Below are 23,621 nucleotides of genomic sequence, written 5' to 3'. Positions count from 1 at the left end.
ATGGAACCTGACAGTAGTGTCTAAGAGGAAATATAATTTCCTTCGTTTAAACTAATGCAATTATATTTCAGTATCGATGCTGAAAGCACACCGATTCGTTTTCTGGAATCTGAAGGTTTAAACATGTAATATTACGCTTTTATCCAGAGATCGGTTGTTCATGCATTATGTAACCTTTAAAAGCACGACTACATACGATTTTCCTTCGTGACGGGTATTTATATAGGTGCTTAAAGTTAAATATTCTCTTTTCACGTGTCTCACAACTTCATCCACATGTCGCAGGAAAACAAATTGAAGCGACACCTGTCGGACAAAAATTGGGTTAATCATTACCCGGATGTAAACTTCTCCAAAATGGCGTTGGTGACAGGAAAGATTGAAAAGGTGTAAATTTTGTTTCCTGTGAGGTGTACAGGTATGCTATATTTTATTTTACATACTTAGAAGTATATTTTTTCTTTCTTTAGTAAAACTGTTCGCTCAAAGTATATAGAAAGTTAACTGATTTTGATTATACCTGAAAGGTGACACTCAGGGTGTGTGGATGGTCCGCATTCCAGTGTCATCCTCAGGAATGTTACTTGACTCATATTGCTGTCTGTATCCCCGAAATCACATACGTGTATACATCTTACCTATATCTGAACGTTATTCTACCATATTTTACCTTTAGCATTAATTCAACTTCGATCATACCTGTGTACATCCATTGCAATCTCGACTCACCTGTTTGACCTAGATCTAATTTATGAAGTTTGTGTCGCCTCAGATTTGTTTACGGTACCTGTGTTTTCCATTTTCCATGTTTGGTCAACACATATTGATAACTGCATCAGATGCATTCTATGGGTATCACACACGTACGTATAAAATGTTAAATATTAAATAATCTGCTTGCATATATGTATGTTATACAGTTTAAGTCTGAATCGCACCTATAGATGACTAGTCTATAGGCCTCTAACAGTGTCCGAGTGATACAATTAATGCACTGCATATACAATGTATCATATGCTTTAAATTGTACATACCGTATATGGCGTTAAATAAGTTTATTGTATTGTCTATTAAAGTCTGAATCGCACCTATTTTAGGCCCCTAATTTAATATATATATTTATAATTAAATCTGTTACTTGTATTAGACACATCTGAAAGCTGATTTTAGTCATGAAACAAAAAAATTCATATTCTTCTTATCAATTTATGAAGTTTTGTACATGAATTTTTACAATGGAATTATTTTCTTCTTAATATTTATTGTTGTAAAGTGTGTTAAAGCAGATAGAACCTACATGCCAATTTTTATTATGCCCATATAGTTATTAATTAAAACTTGTTCCTGGTCCATCAAGGATGATGCAAAGAAAATTTGTGGTATCAACGATCACACTTTCTAGGGAATAAATGCTTATTCTATCTGAAAAAGAGCAATGTTGGAAATTAATCATTGTAGACTTGTTGTAGCCTTATATCCCTTGTCTCTATTCTATTTACAATATGTCTTTATAAATCAATAATGTAATAAGACCGAGATTGGTTTAGCAAATTGATAGCTACCGTATATAGAGTTGTGTATTGCGGTTTAGCAAATTGATAGCTATATATAGAGATTTGTATTGCTAGAATAGTGACAATACAGACTATATTACTTGCATTCCCAGGTTGCCTATTGTATATATATTTATTGTGTGTGTGTTCTAAAAAAAAGTGTTGACTGTTGAAATGTACTGGTCATAACTTGTTCCATTCTTAATTAATTATTTAAACAAAAGTCATGGCTGATATTAATTGCATATCACTGTGTTGGCATCTTAATAATGCTTAAGTTAGTGTTGAAGAACTCTTGCAAAAGAGATAAATGTCATAATGTTATAGTATTAACTCAGAAGTAAGGAACTTAGGGGTCTGAACATAATGTGCTAAAGAACTGAAATATAATTGTTACTTCATACTGCGGATATAGCCAGCTGATTTCAATAGTTAACTTATATTGCGGTTTCTCCATAGCATATGTTTTGCATAAAATCTTCACACAATGACATGGCTATTTGTTTCAAGTAAATTGTGTTTTTCCCTGTTGTATCTTTTAACCATTGATAAGCTAAACCAGCTTTTTTGTTTTCAATGCATTTCATAATTCTTTGGTATTGTGGTTCCAATGGACACACAGGGGATCCGGATGACAAAAAAGATATTCTAAGGAGTTGATTTTGCTGACAGATGTAAAGTGAATTTAATTGGCAACAGATACATTGGACATGTATATATTTAGTTTCAATAAATTTCTTCATGGACGTACCCCTTAATTTCCCAGTGATCACGTGCAATGCTAACCACAAACTAGTTTCGGGTGATATTGCAGTAAACAAATCAACTGAAACTAGTTTCTGGTTAGCATTGGTATATAGGGGAAATCAATTTTGTGTATGAAAGTTCAATGGCCCAACGAAGAAACAAAAACTATTAACAAAAGATGACACAGTCAGAAGATATTCATGAATTAGAATTTTTTTTACAAACATTCTCATGCTGTCATTGTTTTATAAATGATTTGATTAAAAAGTAAGGATGAGTGCATTTTGATAATTTTTTACCAGGCCTTGCAATGATCAGCAAATAATAGATCGGTAATGCATCATCTGAATTTTTACTTATAGCTCTAAAAATTGAAGTGTTATCAAAATTGGGTGGAATTCCTATACAATTATACATGTACATGGTATGGTTTTCATTTTTACTGGTACCAGTTGTCACACAACACATACTCTTTGATACATGTAATGCCAGCTAATTACCAAATAACAAAGCTGTTGTTGTGAGTTCACTGAATTTGTGTTAGAGTATCCCAACACTTAATGCTTGTAATTCCCTATTCAAATGACAATACATTAACATTTGTTTACAAACACAGTGACCAATTGAAGCTGAAACAAAACAGAAATTCGTGCTTGGGTATAAACTTTGAATTTCTGATGCAGGAACTGGTAGTATGTTCCGGCTGTTTCCAACATCTTGACTATTGGCTATTAAATAAGTGATTTATATTTGAACATTTTTCTGTTACAGATATATCTTTGCCAAAAAAAATGTAAACTTTATTTATTATACAACAATTGTAAAACAAGTTATAACAACTTTTATCAATTATACTTTTCCGTCCAGATTGAAGTGCCTAAGTTGTTTTATTGTGGAAGGAAACCAATTGGGGAATCAAACCCCTTGGTGAAAGGCAAGTGCGTTACAACCGTGCCACCCAACCAGACATTTTTCCTTATTTTTGCATGACTACATGTTCAAGCTCTTCCTGCTGGGAGAACCCATTTACAAGATACATGTACATGTCTCATTGTTTACACAGATTCACTCCCCCATTGCATTTGCATTCCCCCATTGCATTTGCATTCATGACCTGCTCTTGCTTTTGTTTACTGGTAAATTCAATTATAAACAAAGCAAGTTCTTGCATAAGATTTGGAGTCCAAGATACATATTTCATTATTTGATTGTTGTGATAAAAAAAAAAATCAAAATGCTTGTCAGCATGATTCTACTTTGGGCATGTGTACTGGTAGGTAAATAGTGGAGAGTAATATTGGATATTGGCTTTAAGTCTTCATACTATTGATTATAAATATAAGTTTGCTGACAATGGTCTCTTTAGTACATGAAGCAAAAAAAAAGTTCTGGAAATCTGTGGCAATCACTTTCACCCATTATATTTAACAGACTTTTTCACCTTATAGTGGTAGGCATTATCAGTAAAAGATATCACCCTGGCACTGAATGGTCATGAAGAAGCATGCAGCTATGCTAAATTATTTATTTCTTATCCTTCCTGGATTGCAGTTTATCACCTAACACAGTTCCCAGCTGAGTCATATTTCATGGTTGGTATCAAATTTGTTTTCCTCAAAGAAGATATTTGATGGGCCTGGATAGTTTAACTTTACAATTCCTGAATCTGTATCTTTTCCATCCATGGTTCAGTGATATCCTTAGAAAAAAGCCATATAACAGAGAATACACCTAGATATTGTCTGGGGTACCAACTGTTGTCCTTATCAGCAGCCTAACCACTTATTGTAGAGTAATTACTGTGCATCTGCTATCTTTCATGGAGTAGTGTAGTTTGGACAATGTTCCAGACTGAAGCAGGGACTGTAGTTCATATATATTTGTATCATCCTTGGCTCCACACAGCTGTTTAGTTTGCTGCCCTTCACCAGAATTAGTGTCGAAACAGGAAGCTTAAAGAGTCACTATGATGTAATCCCAGGTTGATTTGCAGGCACCAAAAGCCTATAGCCTCATCATCACTGTGGTGAAATCCTTGGGCTTGTATCTGTTGGACACTCAGCACTGATATCCTGCATTTTATTCTGAAGCAGTCTTTTCTGGTATGCAAACTTCTGTACTCTTGAAGTGTTTGAGTTTACCTTTCCGTGAAAAATGTAAGTTAACTTTTTAAGCATGTAATATATGTAGGACCAGGGTATTAGATATATTCATTTGTCTATTAGCTTTTTTGTTATAAATCAAAATTTTTCAATACACGAGAGGTATTATTGATGCCTTTAGTTGTTGATCATTTTTAGACTGTTAAATTAGTTATTGATGTTTTTTTGTACATATATGAATGATATCACATCTATCAGTACAATTATAATAATCATAGTTCTATTGTTAGTACTATTTCTTAAAATATACTTGGCTAATATAAAATGTAAATCTACCTTTAGTGTATTCTGAATGTTTCATACAGCTGCTTGTTTGTAAGGTGATAGCTAACTTTATCAGTACATTATCTACATGCTTATCGCAGGCAATTAGGAAAGCAATAAATAAGTTAATTTATATTGCATTTGCCAGAAGTTATTGCCAGATTCTCGCTCAACTGAGGCTCGGAGGATGTGCATGACCTGATGCTTTCTGGCTTACAGGGTCTGTGTCAGGCTACATGTGTGATGTGTAACACATGTTTGTAGACATATCTGGCATGTTTTTACCTTATCCATCAACACCATACTAGGGTCTTATTACCGTTGTAATTGCTATGTGATTGTCAAAAAACACTTTAAAAACAACTGGAAATAGTTTTGTACAGGAGAGGTTAGACATTGAGAATGTAATGTCATTGTCATTAGTCCATTATCAGTTCTGTTCAGGACAAAGACTAGACTTTGTGTGTATGTATCATTATAGAACATCATTTTACCTACCTATGTAAATGCTGACACTCCAGTATTATCCAGTTGACATAAGAATTTATGGAATATATTGAAGTAAAATTCTTTCTTAATTATAACAGTACATTTAACACAAAAGCTCTGGTATGTAGCTTGTATGTGTGGGTACATAATCCTGAAAATGTCCTGAATGGAGTCAGACCTTATACACCTGAGCTATGTAAAATCATTAAGTGTATAATGATTGACTACCTTTATACTAGGTAGGAAGTACTAAAGTCAATCACATTAAATTACCACCTGTAGATCAAGCTTATAATATAAGGCTGGATATATTAAGGTGACAAATGCAATCACACTGGTCAAAATGATGGGTAACTTGATTTCAGAGGCATGACTTACATATGGTGGCAGTGGATTGCCCAAAGGAAATATTTCATGGTTGAGATACATCTTATCTAGATCTTAAAATAATGGCCTCGATTTCTGTGTACTGAGTGTTGTTGTATTAAATGGGTCACTCACAAAAACAGGACAGAGTGAAGTTCAAGCTATCTTGTACATGTGCAGATTCCAGATCATGCATGATCAGGAATGGTCTTTTGACACAAATTAAAACAAAAATTGTTAACCAGCATCTTTTGAAAACATGTTCTGACAGAGAGCATCTTTTTATTAGACTACAGTACTGGCACTTACGATGTGTCTATCAAGTATATACATATAATGGCACCATAAAGTTTATGACTTTTCTAATGTACCCCACATGTATCAAGCAGGCCGGAGTACCTGTAACAGTTATAACACCTCTAAAGGATGATTTTATCTGTGAGTACTGACAGGTACACATTTCAACATGTTTAAGTAGCCACACAGCTATGAGATCGAGCTGATTTTCTATTGATCCTAAAGGTTTTCTATCAAATGAGCATTTTGTCAGAAGAATCTGTTGTTACAGATGTCACTGAAGCATTAAGTCATGTGTTCAGTAAATGCTGTGAAATACACATACATTGTACATGTATCTGATTGGGACAGTTTCGAATTGTTAAAATTGTGGGAAAAACATCTGAAATGGCTATATCGGATCCCCTGATATATACAGTACTTGTTACTGAAAGTTACAACATTGTGCCAAGTCTGTTTAATCAACTGTCAAACTTTCAACCAATAGAAAATTCAACTAAATCACTCAGAAAACATGTAGTGTATCATGAAGTCACATGAAAAATTGGGAACAGATACTTTGAAAGTCAAACAATCAGAGTTACAAGATATAAGACTCCATAAAAACTGTTACATGAATAATGAATGATAACAGACAGTTGTTGGAATGCCTTATGATAATGTGGATCTGAGTAGAAAAACAGACCTGCTCATTCAGATTGTACTAAGAGGCGGTCCTTATCTTGTCCTTATTTTAGAACCTACATCACATGTACTGAAGTTATATAGTGTGTATCTAATCACTGCCATATTTATTTCAGATCTATAAACTTAAAAATGTTCAAGAAGAAAGGAAAGAAGATAGAAATCTCTACACCCTCCAACTTTGAACATCGTGTGCACACTGGATTTGACAGGGATCAGGGGAAATATGTAGGCCTCCCTCCACAATGGACTGGCATTATCATACCAGAGGAAAATGATAGACGTAAACCCATTATAGATCCCTCCACCATCACACAGACAGAGATCCTCCCCCTAAAGGTAAAAGTTGTAACAACATTGATAATTAAAAATTCAACCTGATAAATACTTAAAACAGAAGGAAATCTCCAGAATTCATATTAAAAAAAGCAGCAAGAAAGTTGTTCTGCTTTGCCCCGGTTTATGTAGCCGAGTTAATTGAATGAAAGATAATTTGGTGACATTGAAAGAACTGTGAATAATTGAAATCAGCTAAATGTTTAATTTGAGAAGTTAAAAAGTTTCTTTCTATTATGAATATCTCTGATAAATATTTGCATTAACTTGTGATCATGGTTCATTTCCAGACAATTATCAGAGGTCATTCCACACAACAATTAAATGGCTTTGCTCCATCAGACACGAAAATTTCTGTGGCAAGGTCAAACTCTTTACGGCAGGGCAGCCCACCACCACAAAGGCAGAGGTATGTCCCTGACAACATGTATCCCGCAGTTCCAGAGAATGAAATGCCTCCTCAGCGAGGAATGCAGAATCCTTATGGACAGCGCCCAGGTTACAACCAACCACAGTACAGACAGGATGGGGGCACCCTGAACAGACAAGACCCACAATATGACCGTCGTTATCCACAGGACAAAGATCCTCGTAGAGAGTACAGAGATCCTTGGGACAGGGATCCCAGGGATGGGAATCCTCGTGACCCTAGGGACATGCATGACCCCAGAAACATGCGTGACCCTAGGGACTATCCACCAGAGTATCGTGGTGGTCCCCCTCCTGGCAACAACTACAGACCAGATGGAACATTAGAGCGAGATAGGAGATCTGAGGACAGTTATGATAGAAGGCAAAATGAATCTTTTGAGAGGAGACATAATGATTCTTTTGATAGTAGGCGAAACAACGATTCATTTGAACGCCGACATAATGACTCATTTGATCGGGATGGTCATCGTGACAGACCACCTCAAAACATGCCACATCCCAATGCCAAATACAATCAAATGCCAGCAAATGGTGGCCATAGCCCTTCGGCCTATCCCCAGGATGACTACAGGCACAATCAGCTGTCTAACGGAAATTCTATGCACCCACAGGGTGGCCCCCAACGACACCATCCATCACAACAACAACACCCTGATATGCCATACGGTGCACAGAAATCCCCAGCAGGGCTGCAGTATGAACGGGTAAGTCAACATCTATGTATCAATATTATCAATGTCTAACTTGTTCTGTTTCTAGGCATGCTTCCATTTGTGATTCAATTACAGGTACATATTTGTTTTTGAAAACTATATATCTATATCAAATTTAGGTATATATGTAACAGCAATATCAAGTGGGGTTATGTTACCTTTATTTATGGATAAGTTTGGCATAATTCACAATCAATATGTTATGTTGAGGGGTTATTTTGTTGGTGTAAATAGAATTTAGCTGTCTGTCACCTGGAGTTCAGCTGTTGTATAATTGTTATGTCTATCCGAAATGTTTATTAAACAATGTGATCTGTGGACAGTGTGGTGCCAGATGTTGGGGTCATATACAAATGTACTGAAAAAATGTTTATGATTCTTATTGTTTATACACCTCTGAAAGGATAGCTTGATGATGTAACATATTGCTTAGTTGGTGCATTTATTTGTGTGACACAGTTAGACAAACCCAAAAATCATCAGGCTATGGCTATCAGGTTCATAATTACATAATAATTCCAGTCAGTTTAATGTTTGGACCAGTTTAGCATAGTAACAGCTTTTATACTGAAATAATTAGATTATGTAACTCTTTGTTACAGACATCCATAGCATATCTCTTGTGTTTATGATTGTGATGATCATATTGTTGTCTAATAAATATGGAACCAGTGTTTGATTGCGGCATGATTTTAAGAAACTTACTAGCATGTAGGAAATTTATCTGGATGCATGGATGTTGTTTTACATGTTTTTTAAATTATGATTGGTTTTACATTTTAAGATAGCCTCCCCTGTGTGCGAGATGCATGCATGTGGTGAGTGTATGTGTTTTGGGAGGCTGCAGTATGTTCGTGTTTAATTTGTCACCTTGTAATAGCGCAGAACTGCTGCCGCACTGAAGCATACCGCCAAACACACTCAGCAGGGCAAAAAAGCCAAAAGTGAGGCAGTGTCAAAAGCTGTTTAGAAAGGAGAAATGATAAAATCCCAAATTTAGTCACCTCTTATGATAATGCAATGGAGCAGCAGTACAATTCTAATGCCCTTTAATTACAGCAAGGATAAAGCCTCATGTATCATAATGTAGACAGTCCATATATTACTAGGTAACAATTAAGTTTGTCTTATGTTATACAATTATACAACTAATTTTATGTACTGCAATTGCAATTGCAAATTGCAGTGAGAAATATGAAAAGCCAAACATATATGAGTGGCATAATGATATTATAATTGATTGTACTTTTAATTACCAGGGTTTTAAATTTCAGTATTAAGTCAGTAGCTGATATTGTTATCATTAGGGTTCATAGATAATAGAAGTGATATGCAGATGATACTCAAAGCTCACCAGTACTGGAATTTTTTCTCAATTACTGTAAATGTTTTACTTGAAATTAGGATGCAGCTGTGTACTTAAGTAGTTACGAAGTATCATGCCAGCTGGCGGGGGTTGTTAAAATTTCTAGATTATCTGAATTATGTACCTCTCTGTCAGAGGTGTATCTACTGCTGTCATATACAAGACAGTACAGTAAGTAATATCCATTTTGTGAATGATTTCAGTTGAAACAACAATGTAGGATGTATGGATGCAGCAATGTGCATGCTAGATTTTATTTTAGGGTTAGATAACACAAACATATACCATGAAAACATGAGTGAATGCTGCATTGATTATAAACTGCTTTCTATTTTGTTTTAATATTTAAATGTTTTAAAGTCCAAATAGGGCACAGGTTATAAATAACATCTGTCAAATATTACCCTGTCACTATACTGAAGTGTAACAGTATATACACGCTATACAGGTGTTCATACCAGGTTAGTGTGGAGTCAGTATTGTTTCACAGTTTAATTTGTGCTTAAGCTGCCCCTAATATAGCTTTTGGATGGATAAAACATAAAAAGACAAGGGCTCCATTTAATCTGAAAAACACCCCATTTATGAGATAACCGGTGCTAGCCCTTTATTTTTATCACAATCCTGTGGTCATTAAGGTATTTCCTGGTATGCTGTGTTTGATAGTCACATGTACAGATTTGCTCACTACATGGCAGGGTAACATAGGACAGATGTTTAGGCAGCAGCTTTTGCATTGTTGTGTATATGTACCATGTTTTTCCTTTGTTTCTGAAGTCGTCACCTATGAAGGGCGGACCACCTACTCCCAACAAACCTTCCAACCTACAGCCTGGTGCACAGCCTCACTACCCATCATCACAGCCACCACAAAAATCTCCAGGAAAAATACCCCCCTCAAACAAAAACAACCAGCCCCCACCAGGTTCCATGCCAGAGCAGAGATTGTCACACGATCAGGTTGGAAGCTTATCAATTAGTCATTTGGTGGTGTGGATGCTAATTAAAATGATATAGCTCAGCTTTTTATGGAACATGTCACCATATTAGGGATAGTGATTTTAAAGAGGCTGATTAAATCTGGTTAAGAGTCCATTTATTACACATTTACTTACCAATACATACATAGTAAAATATTATTACTGGTGAGGGCACTTAAGATTCTTAGTAACTAAGTTCTATAATCTGGTTTGCTAGTTCAGTAGTGAAGATACCAACTGGTAATTATGTCTCCCCTTAGGATGAAGGGAAACATATTGTATTAGTATCATTCTTCTGGTTCTTCTTCTTATAATATCTTGTCTGGGCCTTAACTTTGATGATATTTAGATGATACTTGCATCACCTAGATTTGATGTGCGCTGCACTGTCGTTAAGTCACTGTGACCTCGAGCTCATGGTCAAAGGTCAAATAAATGTGAATTTTACAATTATTCCTTGTCCAGGCCATAACTTATAAGCTGTTGAAGATATCTTGATGAAACTTGAAGTATTGCCATTAGGTCACTGTGACCTTAAGGCCAAACGTTAAATAAGTAATTTTCCATTAATTTCTTGACATGGTCATAACTTCTGAACTGTTAAAGGTATGTTGATGAAACTAGGAGCATAACATATTATTTGCATCATCAAAAACTGATTTCAGTGCACTGCAGTTACATCATAGTGACCTTGACCTCAAAGTCAGACAAGTGTAAAATTTTCTGCCATTTCCTGTTTTCCCAATAATTCTTGTTCAGGTGATAAATTGTAAACCATTAAAGATATCTTAATGCTATATACCTTGATCACCCACTAACAAAGTGCATTTGATCAGTATGACCTTGACAAAGGTCAAGTAAGCACAATTTTTTTCCGGGCCATGACTTCTTAACCATTGAAAATATCTTGTTGAAACTTGCAATGTACATGCATTACATGAAGCTTATTGTTCTCCTGTAAGGTCACTTTGACTTATCTCTTAAGGTCAATGGTCAAATAGCATATAATTCTTTAATAATTTATAATCTGGCAATAACATTTAAAACATGAAAGATATTCTAATGAAAGTTGCTATATACATTTAATTATTACCCCACTGACAAAGTACAATGTGACTTACCTTAAGGCAAACGTCAGTTGATTGCAAAAAAAAAATTCAATGCCTAGTATAAATAAGGAAGAAGGCTAGGGGAGACAAAAATTTTTGTTCACAAAGATAATCTTTTCCATTACCTAATTAATATATAGAGGATATCTAACAGTGTCTTCAGTAATACCAAATATATTTCACAAGTGGGGCTAACATTTTGAAATTTTTCACGAGTGCGCAGCACGAGTGAAAAATATCAAAATATTAGCCACACAAGTGAAATATATTTGGTATTACTGAAGACACTGTTAGATATTCTGTTTATTACATTTGTTATCAACGAAAAACCTACCCCGTATGCTAACTAGGCCTACAGCGATAATTTGTAAACAAAAAAAGTAGTTTCCCCTGTCCAGGTGCTGACATATATGTCGGGCTTTCGGATTGGTCAATTATTTTGGTATTTTCTAATCATTAATTTGATTGGTCAAATCAGCAAAAGTGATATTTATAATATATCACTTTTATAGAATGAATAATTTTTGATATTTCACTGGTAAAAATGTAATAAATTGTATTTTGTGGTATGTATAGAGATCTTCCATTAATTAATATCTTGTATAGTCTTTTAATTAAGATCTTGTATCTATGTTATATATCAAGATCATTTATTATTTAATATCTTGTCATCGGTGGTATATATAGAGATCATCCATTAATTAATATCTTGTATGGAGGTCTTATTCTATCCTATATAGTATACTTTAAGCTTTCTGACCTTGTAACAACTAAGCGTTGTCCTTCCACACACAGCACATTTCAATGACAAAAGAGTACAGGTTTACCCTCCTAGTACTGCACAAGCTTTTCTCCTTTGTAACAATATCACTCTGTGTTATGGTAGCAAATTAACATATCTCTCATTTTACACTTCTTACACAAATCTCTCATTTGCATATTAAAGTAGGTTATGTTACAGAAAGTCAAATTCTCTCAGAAAATAGCTGATAGGTCTTCATGTTCTCCGGAGTCAAGTTTCATTAGTTGAGAAGGCATTAGGTGCTTCATTTTGTTTGACTGTGGGTCCATCTATCTGTCCATACATAACAATACATCAGCATGGTTTTCCACTTAGATCCATTTGATAGCTAAATATATTACAAGTTCCACATTCCTCAGACTTAGTCAGTAGAGTTAATCATCTCCAGTAATATACTTAATCATGTGGCATGTAGATTACTGTGATCTACATTTGCTGTTTCATTGACTTAGGCAAGACTTTGTATTTAGTTCCATTTATTCAGTTAGAATTAACTCCATTTCTGTTTAAAAGTAAGCTGAGACATATGTTTTACAACCTTATCTAGTTTCATAGTAATTAGCTCAAATTAAATATCAACAGAAGGAATTAATTGTGACAAGCTTAAGTGTCTTTTATTATTTATCTTTTATTGGCTGACTCGGGTTACCTGTGATGCTTCATTGAGACAGTTTTCAATGATTTTTTTCCTCTGCAGTACTTTTTTTCAGGGTACAGTTTCTATTATGATGAACTTTATAATGGATGTATACACCCTGAACTGATGTGGGCTCTTTTTTGTTTGCTTGAATTACAATTTATATTTTGTATCAATAAATATATATGAAAATATAGTTAATATATCGTTCCATAAATCAATCTCCCCCCTCCCTAAAAAAAAAAAAAACGGGAAAAAAAATAACCAATTATTAATTAATGACTAATTGAAAGGCCCTTAATGCCCCACCATATTTGATGATACAAGTATACACTGTCAGGCTATAAGCTAAGTCAAGTGTTTAGATATATATCGTATGATTAGCTTACATTCCTGAAAAATTGTTTTTATATCAAAATTTGTCAAGATTGTCTATTAGACAGCTGGTCTTGGCCATATCTCTTTGAATTAGTTATGCATGGTATTTATGTTGTAATGTGATAATAGTGATCATGGAACATATTCATTTTGATTTGGGCTATGTGTGTGCCTTTGTTAGTTAGTGAAGCATGTAATGTTCTGTACTACAGTGTGTTATAGAAGGTGGTGAAATGATATTGAGTTAACCTTAATGGACGAGCAAGGTCAAATTCTTTATCAGGAATAGGTAACGCAGAAAGCATATGAAAACATTAGTTTGCTTTCAACTAATGCAATATACAGATATATGCTTTGTATACAGTTTTTTCTTCAGGTGTTATATTGATTTAATAATTGACTTAAACGGGGAAAAAAAATGATTATATCAATTTGTTATACCCCTTTATCAGCAGTCTAACATTACGCTGACAGGTTCCTGACATAGTCTGACTATAACCTATGGGTGTTGTTATGTTACAAACACCATGTTTTGATTTTGATCATTAAAACTATGAATTTTTTTTTCATTCCACGGTAATTGAAATTGGATATCTTATCTAGACTTCATTTCCACTACCGATAAAATAAACTATATTCCAGTATAAATGAATGTTTACTACAGCTGTTTCAGCTGGGACTATTATCTGTGGTTTCATTAGATATCATTTGCTGTTTAATATTACAAGTCCTACATTAGCATAATTATAGCATCTGTTTTCGCATAATTGTAAATGGATGACAAAGTATGTCTGCTACCTGAGTGATACATGTACAGCCATATGTCAAATGATATGTCACATTATTCAATAAATATGACTTTTTTGTTCATCATTTTGTATCAATGATTTTCCTGTATCTTAGGAGATTGTTTCTTCATTAATGTGTGAAATTACTCCCTCCAACAGTTCCGTGCTGCCCTACAAATGGTGGTCAGTAGGGGTGACCCCAGAAATGACCTGGACAACTTCCTCAAAATTGGGGAGGGATCAACAGGGATTGTATGTATAGCCACACAACGCACAGATGGTCAGAAAGTTGCTGTCAAGAAAATGGACCTGCGCAAACAGCAACGAAGGGAGCTTCTGTTCAACGAGGTCAATAAATTCTATGTTTACATTTTGGATGTTTAATCGATATTACAATACTAATCTGTGCATTGAAATTTTAAGAAATTGATAAAACTTAAATTGATGTTCAATTTATTTAACTGGCTTCAATTACTTTGAAAAATGTAACAAAAGGATAGGTAGCAATAAAAAAAATCAGTGCAACCTATCTAAATTTAACTCATCAGTGTTGCAGTAAGTGCCAGATGGAAGATTTAAAAGTAGCTTTACCCTGAAGGGTTTACTGATGCAGGCATTTGTTGCCAAACCTTCAGGTTTATGATCAACAAAGAGATGAAACCTGACAGATTTTTCTCATCCTAAAAAATACTTGGTATGCTATTTTGCCAAAAAAATCAAATTTCCTGTGTTGTTTCTACAGGTTGTTATCATGAGAGATTACCACCATCCCAACATAGTGGATATGTACAACAGCTTTCTTGTGAATGATGAGTTATGGGTGGTGATGGAATTTCTTGAGGGTGGTGCTCTCACTGACATTGTTACTCATAACAGGTAAACAAAAAAATCATGAATTTTTCTGCTTAGACTTTTGAAGGTCTTTATTATATCATGTTTGAAATTTGGAAAAATTTCAACATAAATATTGTTTGATATTCCCTAGACAAATGTTTACCAGTCAGGTGTTTGGTCTGGCATGTCATATGTTAAGCTGCAATTTAATCTGAAGATCTTCATTATGGTTCATACAACCTAATGGGACCTTAAAATAGGGTACTTTGAAATTATCAATTGTATTCTAGTTAGGAAAAATGAATTAGGTGAAATGAAAATCTCACATAATATTCATATTTATTATATACCTTGAAAAATGCTTGAATTTTATCCACATCTTTTTGTGAACCTTATCAGCCGATATAAATTCTGAATATCTTTGTCTCGTCATCATTTCACTTTAAAATTTAGCATTTAAATCTGTTGCTCAAAAAGTCAATAAGTCAGACTTGCATCAAACTTGGTAAATACATGTAGTTAGATCCCAAAGTGGACATATCAACACACCGGTACACTTTATTTATGTAAAATCATCCATAATTTATGGTCCAGTGACTCTAGAGTTATGGATGCTGGGAATCTTGTCTTCATATAGTCTTTGGTTTAGCTCAATTTCTCAAAAAGTATCAATGTTATTCCAACCAAACCTCAATATAGAACTTTACATTGTTGTATGGACATCTCAACAGTACACCCTACAAATACATAAATCTTAATTATTCTTTGCTGTATTCTGTTAAAGACCATAGATTTTAATATATCAATCAATATACAACCTTTATGGCTTCTCAAATTGATTTGCAAACAATTTAATAGCCAAAATGTCAGAAATTCTATAATATGTCAGATACATTTTCAGAAAGAGTGATTTTTGGGCAAAACATGCCATGTTTAGGTGAATTTTGAGAATTAGTGATTTTGCAAAATTTGATATATGTATTTGTTTTGCTATGCATCCATATTTTACATGTCTATAACATTGATCCAGGGTGCTTCCATACTATAAAGTGGAGTTTTAGTTTAGTTATTTTTGTTAAAAAGATACTGAAATCTTAGTGAACTATGTATACTGACAAAGCAGGACAGGCAAGCCATATCATTACATGTAATCTTGTTTTGTTCTGTTTTGTAGGGTGTTGATTATAAGATAACAATATTCTGTGTGACACTTATACTTTTTCAAACACAATATGAGGGGCATGTCCTTCTGTATATTGATAAGTATTTTAATTGTTCTTTTTTTCAGAATGGACGAAGTGCAAATAGCAACTGTGTGTAGAGCATGCTTGAAGGCACTGGCTTTCTTACACTCCAACGGGGTCATCCACAGGGACATCAAATCAGATTCCATCCTGCTGTCCCAGGATGGCAAGGTGGGTAGAGTTAAAGGAAACTGTTTGGTCTCCTATAGTTACAACAGGCTATACATGGCTGAACCATGTACATTTGTGTGTTAGTTACTAATTTATTCAGTAAGGTGTTTACCAAAGTAGTTTGGCATTAATAGGGTACGGGACAGGTTTCACCAGAAGTTTACGGGACAGGTTTCACCAGAAGTTTACGGGACAGGTTTCATCAGAAGTTTACGGTCATGTGTCACTGAGAAAAGTTTTGAAACTAATTTGATGTTAGAAATATGTAATTCTACTATATGTAATAAAGCTAAGAGGGGATGTACTGGAATCCAGATGTCTGTTTGGACCGAAGCTTGTCCTGAGTAATTCTTAAGTACAGTGCAGGTCAACACTAGATTAATGCAGTCTCAGGTGAAGATTAGAGGTTGTGTTTGATTTCCTACCAGCCTGTGCAGTCATGGTTAGGTTCATGAGCAAGACACTTTAACTCCAATGGCTCTGAATATTATGGACAGGCTTCCTGTATGTTTGGTCAAAGGGGCCATGATAGCTCAGTCGATTAAAGTGTCAGCGATATAATCTCGGATGAAGATCTGAGATGTGATTGGACACTCTGTACCTGTGTTGGTTTGTGTCTCTTTGGAAGCTGAGAAATGGACCAGACAGTGATGTCATAGTTATGTCCTTGGTCAAGATACTCACATAATTGCTCTGGATGGCATGCGACGAGCCACCTGTATGATGTTCAACGAGGTAGTCACCAACTACTTAAGAACTGAAAACATGACCCTGGTCGTTCACAGGGCAATGAACCCAGCAAACTAACAAAATATGTTGTTCAGTGAGGTGGCCAGCAGATACAATAAGAAGACTGCCTCAAAATAATCCTGGCTGTGTTGTCAGGTTAACAAACCCAGGGAGGGGAGTAGTAATTGTAATTGTGTGCTTTTCATTTACTTGTGTTTTCAATTTTTTTTCTGGGAGTGATGCCCCCTCATTTGATATCTTTATAATTTTATGCTAAACTTGAACTCCTTTGTGAGATATTAGACTCTTGTGATTTTTATTTACAGGTTAAACTATCTGATTTTGGATTCTGTGCACAAGTGACTCAGGAATTACCTAAACGCAAATCTTTGGTTGGAACACCTTACTGGATGGCTCCAGAGGTCATATCAAGATTGCCCTATGGTCCAGAAGTAAGTATAGAGCCCTTTGTTGTTTAGTGATTGTTTTGTGCGGCTAGTTATATATTCCTTTTTGTTTTGTTGTAAACATAGAATCAAGCTTCTTTCATGTTGTTACTACAAGATAACTTGTGAGGTCAGATTAACATTTTAAGGTAGAAATTCCTAATAGAAGAAGGAAAGATGATTTATTTCTTTGCAAAAATTATGAGTCAAACTTGTATGATAAATTCATAGTAACCTGTAAAGCATTATGCTTTTGACAAGTTGTGATTAAAGTAAACAGTCTGGCAATCAAGTGACATTATTTCATAAATATCAGCATTTGCAGTGTGCAAATGATAGTCAAGAAATAACATCACTGGTGACTGTGTCCAAAAGCATCATGTAAGTCTCATTGTCAACACTTTGCACGTGTCTATTGAAGTTTAGAGGATCTTCAGTTGCTAGCTATAAAAACTATATTTTACTAAGATTTGAATAGTTTTTAGGAAGGCGTTAAAAAAAAGTTGACAACAATTTATGTTTATTGCTAGGTTGACATTTGGTCGCTTGGTATTATGGTTATTGAAATGATTGATGGAGAACCTCCGTTCTTCAATGAGCCACCACTCCAAGCCATGCGTAGAATCAGGGACATGCCTCCGCCTAAACTAAAGAATGCACATAGGGTAAGTACTGGGAGTTAGACATATCTACCATGTACACAGAATTGATGTTAGAAGTTGACATATTAGATATATCTACCATGTACACAGAATTGATGTTAGAAGTTGAGATAATAGACATATCTACCATGTACACAGAATTGATGTTAGAAGTTGAGATATTAGACATATCTACCATGTACACAGAATTGATGTTAGAAGTTGAGATATTAGACATATCTACCATGTACACAGAATTGATGTTAGAAGTTGAGATATTAGATATATCTACCATGTACACAGAATTGATGTTAGAAGTTGAGATATTAGACAGAAGTTGAGATAATAATAGACATATCTACCATGTACACAGAATTGATGTTAGAAGTTGAGATATTAGACAGAAGTTGAGATAATAATAGACATATCTACCATGTACACAGAATTGATGTTAGAAGTTGACATAATAGACATATCTACCATGTACACAGAATTGATGTTAGAAGTTGAGATATTAGACAGAAGTTGAGATAATAATAGACATATCTACCATGTACACAGAATTGATGTTAGAAGTTGAGATATTAGACAGAAGTTGAGATAATAATAGACATATCTACCATGTACACAGAATTGATGTTAGAAGTTGACATAATAGACATATCTACCATGTACACAGAATTGATGTTAGAAGTTGAGATATTAGACAGAAGTTGAGATAATAATAGACATATCTACCATGTACATATTGCTGATGTTTATATACCCAGTATCCACTATAGATTCACTGCTTGAAATAATGATTGTGATGTCATTTAAATGCCTACCAACAAACATAAACTGTGACCTAATACAAAAATAGTATGCAACTTATATGATTCATAAAGTTGTCTTCCTTTGTCAAAAAAAAAAAAACAACAAAAAAACTATAAGTATACTGGATTGTTGAAAATTGCTTTATCATGAGCTTTTTCATTTACCTACTTCTCAGCTAAAATCATACTGCTGTATTTTTAATCGATTTTAACAACTGAGTAAACAGTATTACAATGAATGAAAATGGCTCATATTTAGTAACCACTCTTACTAGTACTGTTCATTGACAGTAAGTGTATACATTATTTTTGCAGGTATCTCCTCGATTACAAGGATTCCTAGAAAAGACATTGGTGCGCGACCCTACCCAAAGGGCAACGGCATTTGAACTCTTACAGCACCAGTTCCTGCGGATGGCAGAAAAGCCAAGCTGTTTGGTGCCCCTCATGAGGAGTTTTAAGCATAGTCCATGTTAGCTTCCATTTGTCATGACATGGTATCTCTACTCATCAGTGTGTAACTTCAGTAACTTGCTTGTGTACTATCATATGCTGTAAGGATTTCAAATTGCTGATATTTTGTTTTAGGAAAGCAAGGGAAAAAATTCATCGAAAATTTTACATATTTACAGTTAGCAGTTTTTCTCCAAATTGAGGAGAATAAAGTGTACTTCACCAAGAGAATGTAGTATTTGATAGCACAACAGATGATTAGTCAGTTGTTTATATGAATTGTTAACATTTATATATCGTGGTTGTTGAAATATTTTATGATATAGAAACCTGTAATAATTTGGATATAAGCAGCAGGCTGTGAAGAGGATTACATATCAGGGAAATAGTTAACAGTGAATATATCAATGTTACAGTTTATACAGCAACTAAATGTTAAAATATCAGCAAGTTTTTGTTGATCATAATAATATAATGAAAAGTGAAATCAAGAATGATTGTAGCTAAGAAAACAGGGAATTAAAACTAACAATCAATAAGTTAATTAAAGTTTAAAAAAATTAAAAACATTGAGCTAGTCGTTTTGTGAAAGCTAGTACATTGTTTTACAAACTGAAAACTATTACATAGTTTTACAAGCTCAAAGTGTTGATTGTATTGAGAAACTATGTAGGTCACCATCTCATGAACCTGTATATTTGTATAGATCACCGGATAGTGAACTGTGTACTTCATCATCTTGTTAACTTGTAATTCAGAGATTCAGAGAAAGGCAGCTGGTTTGTATTACAGTATTGTTGTTAATGGGAAGGCTGTCAGGGGCTTTTGAAAACTCAAATTCCTGTACATTATTGCACAAAACAGATTGTGGTTTGTACATTTACAAAAAAAGATATGGTTGTATCTGTCAATGAGACCTATATCTGGGCAGAATAGTTGCTAGTTTTGTGGATTAATCAGGGAAGCCTAAAACTGATATCCCTAGATAAAGGTTCTGTTATTGTTGTTACCAGACCTAGAGTCAATCTCCAGGCTTGAACATATCATTGAGAATTTATACAGAAATTTAAGACGTGAAAGTGAACTTGTTTATAAAGTACTGGATTTATTACTTTATATATATATCTCATGAATACTTAACAGTTTAATAAAATAAGAAGTCATTATTTTATCCCCAAGAAAGGTACACAGCTTAAGTTAAATGGTGTTTCAAACCTCATATTCCTTACACCATCCATCGTGTACAATTCAAACAGCATATCAATCATTATCATACATTTGTACTACGCCGGTATAGATAGAAATCATTGTTTTTTATGATGATGTGCATTTACACCGTCTATTTTATCTTTACACTTGGTTGTTTCTATGTTATATGTCTTTGTGAATGTTATACATCATATTGGCTTGTATACCTATATATATATATATATATTATTTGTTGCCATTATACACACCAAACACAGAAAGTTGTCACTTATAGGTTGTTTTCTTTTACAGCACATATCATGGCAAAGTGAGTTGTGATTCATTGGAATTCATTGAGAGTAAAAAGGCTTCCATTTGTAAACATATAGAGTATTTAAAGAAAAGAAGTAGACTCTAAATTCAGAATCATTTTCACTTCATAATTTCATATGGAATAACAAACTATTTTAAATCATTTATTTAGGGAATAACAATCTATTGTTATACCATTTATTCTGGATGTGTTGTGTTATATCTGTACACAAGAAGCCAGTAAAGGGAATATTTTGTCAGTGCTGTAGGAAGTATTAGTTCCCAATAGTCATATTTTGTACTAAGCTTTCTGTCCTTACCATACTAATGTTAATGTTGTAAAAATGTAAATTTGAAATGTACATAGGAGTTGATTAGTGTATATAGCTATTATTTCAGTCCATGTGTTTGATAGAGCACATGAAACAATGAAGAGATAAGTATATAAACCTACTTCATTAACATTGCAGTAAATCGGTACGATTATTGTGTAATATCTTTGTCTTGGTCAGTAAAGGAGATATAAACTAAAAAGGACTAGATCATCTGAGCCATACTTTGATTTTAGGATGTTGGTGGTCACTGATTATTCATTCTAAAGCTGAGGCTGTAAATATGACGTCATCAACTTCACATTTCATGTGTCTTGTAAATACCAATCATGCATACAAAGTTTTCCTTGTAAATATCATATTTCATTTGTGATAATGGCATTACCTGTGTCTGCTTTTGCCTCACATGGACTGATTACTATTTAAGCTAATTTTAATACAAGTTTTAGATTGTCGTCAATAAATCTTAGTAATGCAGCTTCTCTCTGTGATAATAAAAACAGAAGCTAAATGTTATTGTAAGGGGAAAAAATAGTCATCCTCTAAATCCAATCTGATTTCTTTATCAGAATAATAGTTGGCCTATATGTCAATAATACATTAAATGTCACAGTAAACTTTCTAAATACTTGTAAGATCAGACATTATGATTATGGAACTTGATGCTAAAATAAATTTTCCGTTTCAAATTTAAAGGTTGGGTTGGTGGAAATGTAAGTGCTATATATGCAGAATTACTATAATCAAGTGTTGAAATGTTACAAAAAGGAGTTATTTATTACTTAAAGGATTGACAGAGTTATTACACTGGAAAAAGATAATTTGGGAAAAAGAGCATGCAGTATTTTTATACTATTGAGATCACAAACTATATTTACTTGTGTAGTAAGAACATGCAGATATTTATCCACAGAAATTTATTTTAAATTGTAAGTTACCATATATTTAAGACGGATAACATATTTATGAGTAACATGATAAAATAGTTAACATTCCACATTTTGTATTAGAAATACCAAACATTTTAGAGTAAATCAATTATTCGGATAATGCTTTTAATTACGAAATACCTGCAGAAAAAAATGTGTCAATATTTTTTGTAACAGAAAGATTAACCAATATTTGTTATTCATTGAAAAACTTGAATATTGGATAGTATATTATTGAAGATTCAGATTATAATTCATATTTAAATACATTCCATTTAAAAGAAGATTTTATAAATTTATGTGGAGGGTATTGAGACATTCTTGTTACTATTTATAACCTGTAAGTGTACTTGTTTAGCCTATTGGAACAAAGTGTTATAGTCCAGCCAGGCTGGGTATTTACTTGAGATACTTTTTACAATTACTGCTATTCCATAAGCCAAAGGGAGATAATCAACATAATCTTATCCTTAATGTGACCTGGTATATGTATTCCATTCTCTTGACAATATGCTAGTTGATTTTCCATTTCACCGGTCAAAGCACCATACATACAGCACAGGATTTCTTCTGATGGTGAAACTGAGCAATATTATATTGCTTCATTAAGAAAGTACCAAATTCCAAAAGTGTTCTGTGTGGAAAGTCATCCCTATATAAGACAGCAATTTTTTTATTTTTTTTTGTAGGCAAGATTATTTAGTAGTTTTGATCAAGTTTTTGTCCTGCATTTTCCATCCAGCATAACATGACTGCATATATTTTTTTATCATTAACACATGTTATCAAATATTCAAATATACTATTGAACATCTCCATTTTCATTTTTTGAGATCTTCCTTGTAGAAATGACCATACTTTTTGTAGATGACGTGAATACTATTTTTTCAATTTGGTACTTTTCTATTCAGAGTTGGTTTTGTGAAGTTTGTTTTGAAACAGTTTCTTTCTAAACTACAAAAAATGTCATTTATCTAGTCTTCAGCATTATCAAATTTTAGAGAAAACAAAATGCTGATAAATCATTTATACTTGACAGTTGTTTTCAGTTGAATGAGAGTAATTACATATATGTACTCACACTAAAATGACCTGTCATATTGAATGCAGCAAGAAATATTCAAACCAGGAAATTTCATTTCCATTTATTATTCGAGAATGCAACCACTGGTAATGAATGGCCTAGTGACCACCATCAACATTAAATATGAATTTGTGCGTAATCAGTATGGTAGTTGAAAGCTCAACAGGACAGGTCATTTTAATGTGACTGTGTATATCAGATGTTCCAATGTTTGTAGTAGTACAGAATTGTGATTCTTTACACATACAAGCTGGCTGTATTTTCACATGTTTATTTTTCAGACGAAATAAAAAATGTAATATATTGTAAATGTTTTTGTAATATAAAAAAATGAACTTGA

The 23,621-nt window shown here is 33.7% G+C and overlaps 2 protein-coding genes across 4 annotated transcripts in view; one reads left to right on the top strand and one right to left on the bottom strand.

Moving 5' to 3' along the window:
- Window positions 1-348, bottom strand: part of LOC117324063 (RNA-binding protein 34-like) — an 11,915-nt gene extending 11,567 nt beyond the window's left edge. The window contains exon 1 of one of the 2 annotated variants that reach the window (XM_033879681.1): window positions 197-348. In XM_033879681.1, coding sequence (XP_033735572.1) covers window positions 197-333 — 137 coding nt within the window. In that variant the 5' untranslated portion in view covers window positions 334-348. The remainder of the gene's footprint in view (window positions 1-196) is intronic. The other variant, XM_033879682.1, reaches the window with a different exon arrangement.
- On the top strand, window positions 333-23,621 carry LOC117324061 (serine/threonine-protein kinase PAK mbt-like). 2 transcript variants are annotated; one of them, XM_033879676.1, is made up of 10 exons: window positions 333-418; window positions 6,679-6,901; window positions 7,189-8,034; window positions 10,187-10,369; window positions 14,263-14,451; window positions 14,846-14,979; window positions 16,226-16,352; window positions 17,408-17,533; window positions 18,058-18,192; window positions 19,299-23,621. In XM_033879676.1, exons 2-10 carry the CDS (start codon window positions 6,695-6,697, stop codon window positions 19,458-19,460), a joined length of 2,109 nt encoding a protein of 702 aa, XP_033735567.1. In that variant the 5' UTR covers window positions 333-418; window positions 6,679-6,694; the 3' UTR covers window positions 19,461-23,621. The 2 variants fall into 2 exon arrangements, with proteins under 2 accessions (XP_033735567.1, XP_033735568.1); XM_033879677.1 differs by lacking the exon at window positions 10,187-10,369.

Source organism: Pecten maximus, chromosome 3 (assembly GCF_902652985.1).
Source record: "Pecten maximus chromosome 3, xPecMax1.1, whole genome shotgun sequence".
NCBI classification, from domain to species: domain Eukaryota; kingdom Metazoa; phylum Mollusca; class Bivalvia; order Pectinida; family Pectinidae; genus Pecten; species Pecten maximus.
This window is presented reverse-complemented; position numbering and strand designations above follow the sequence as displayed.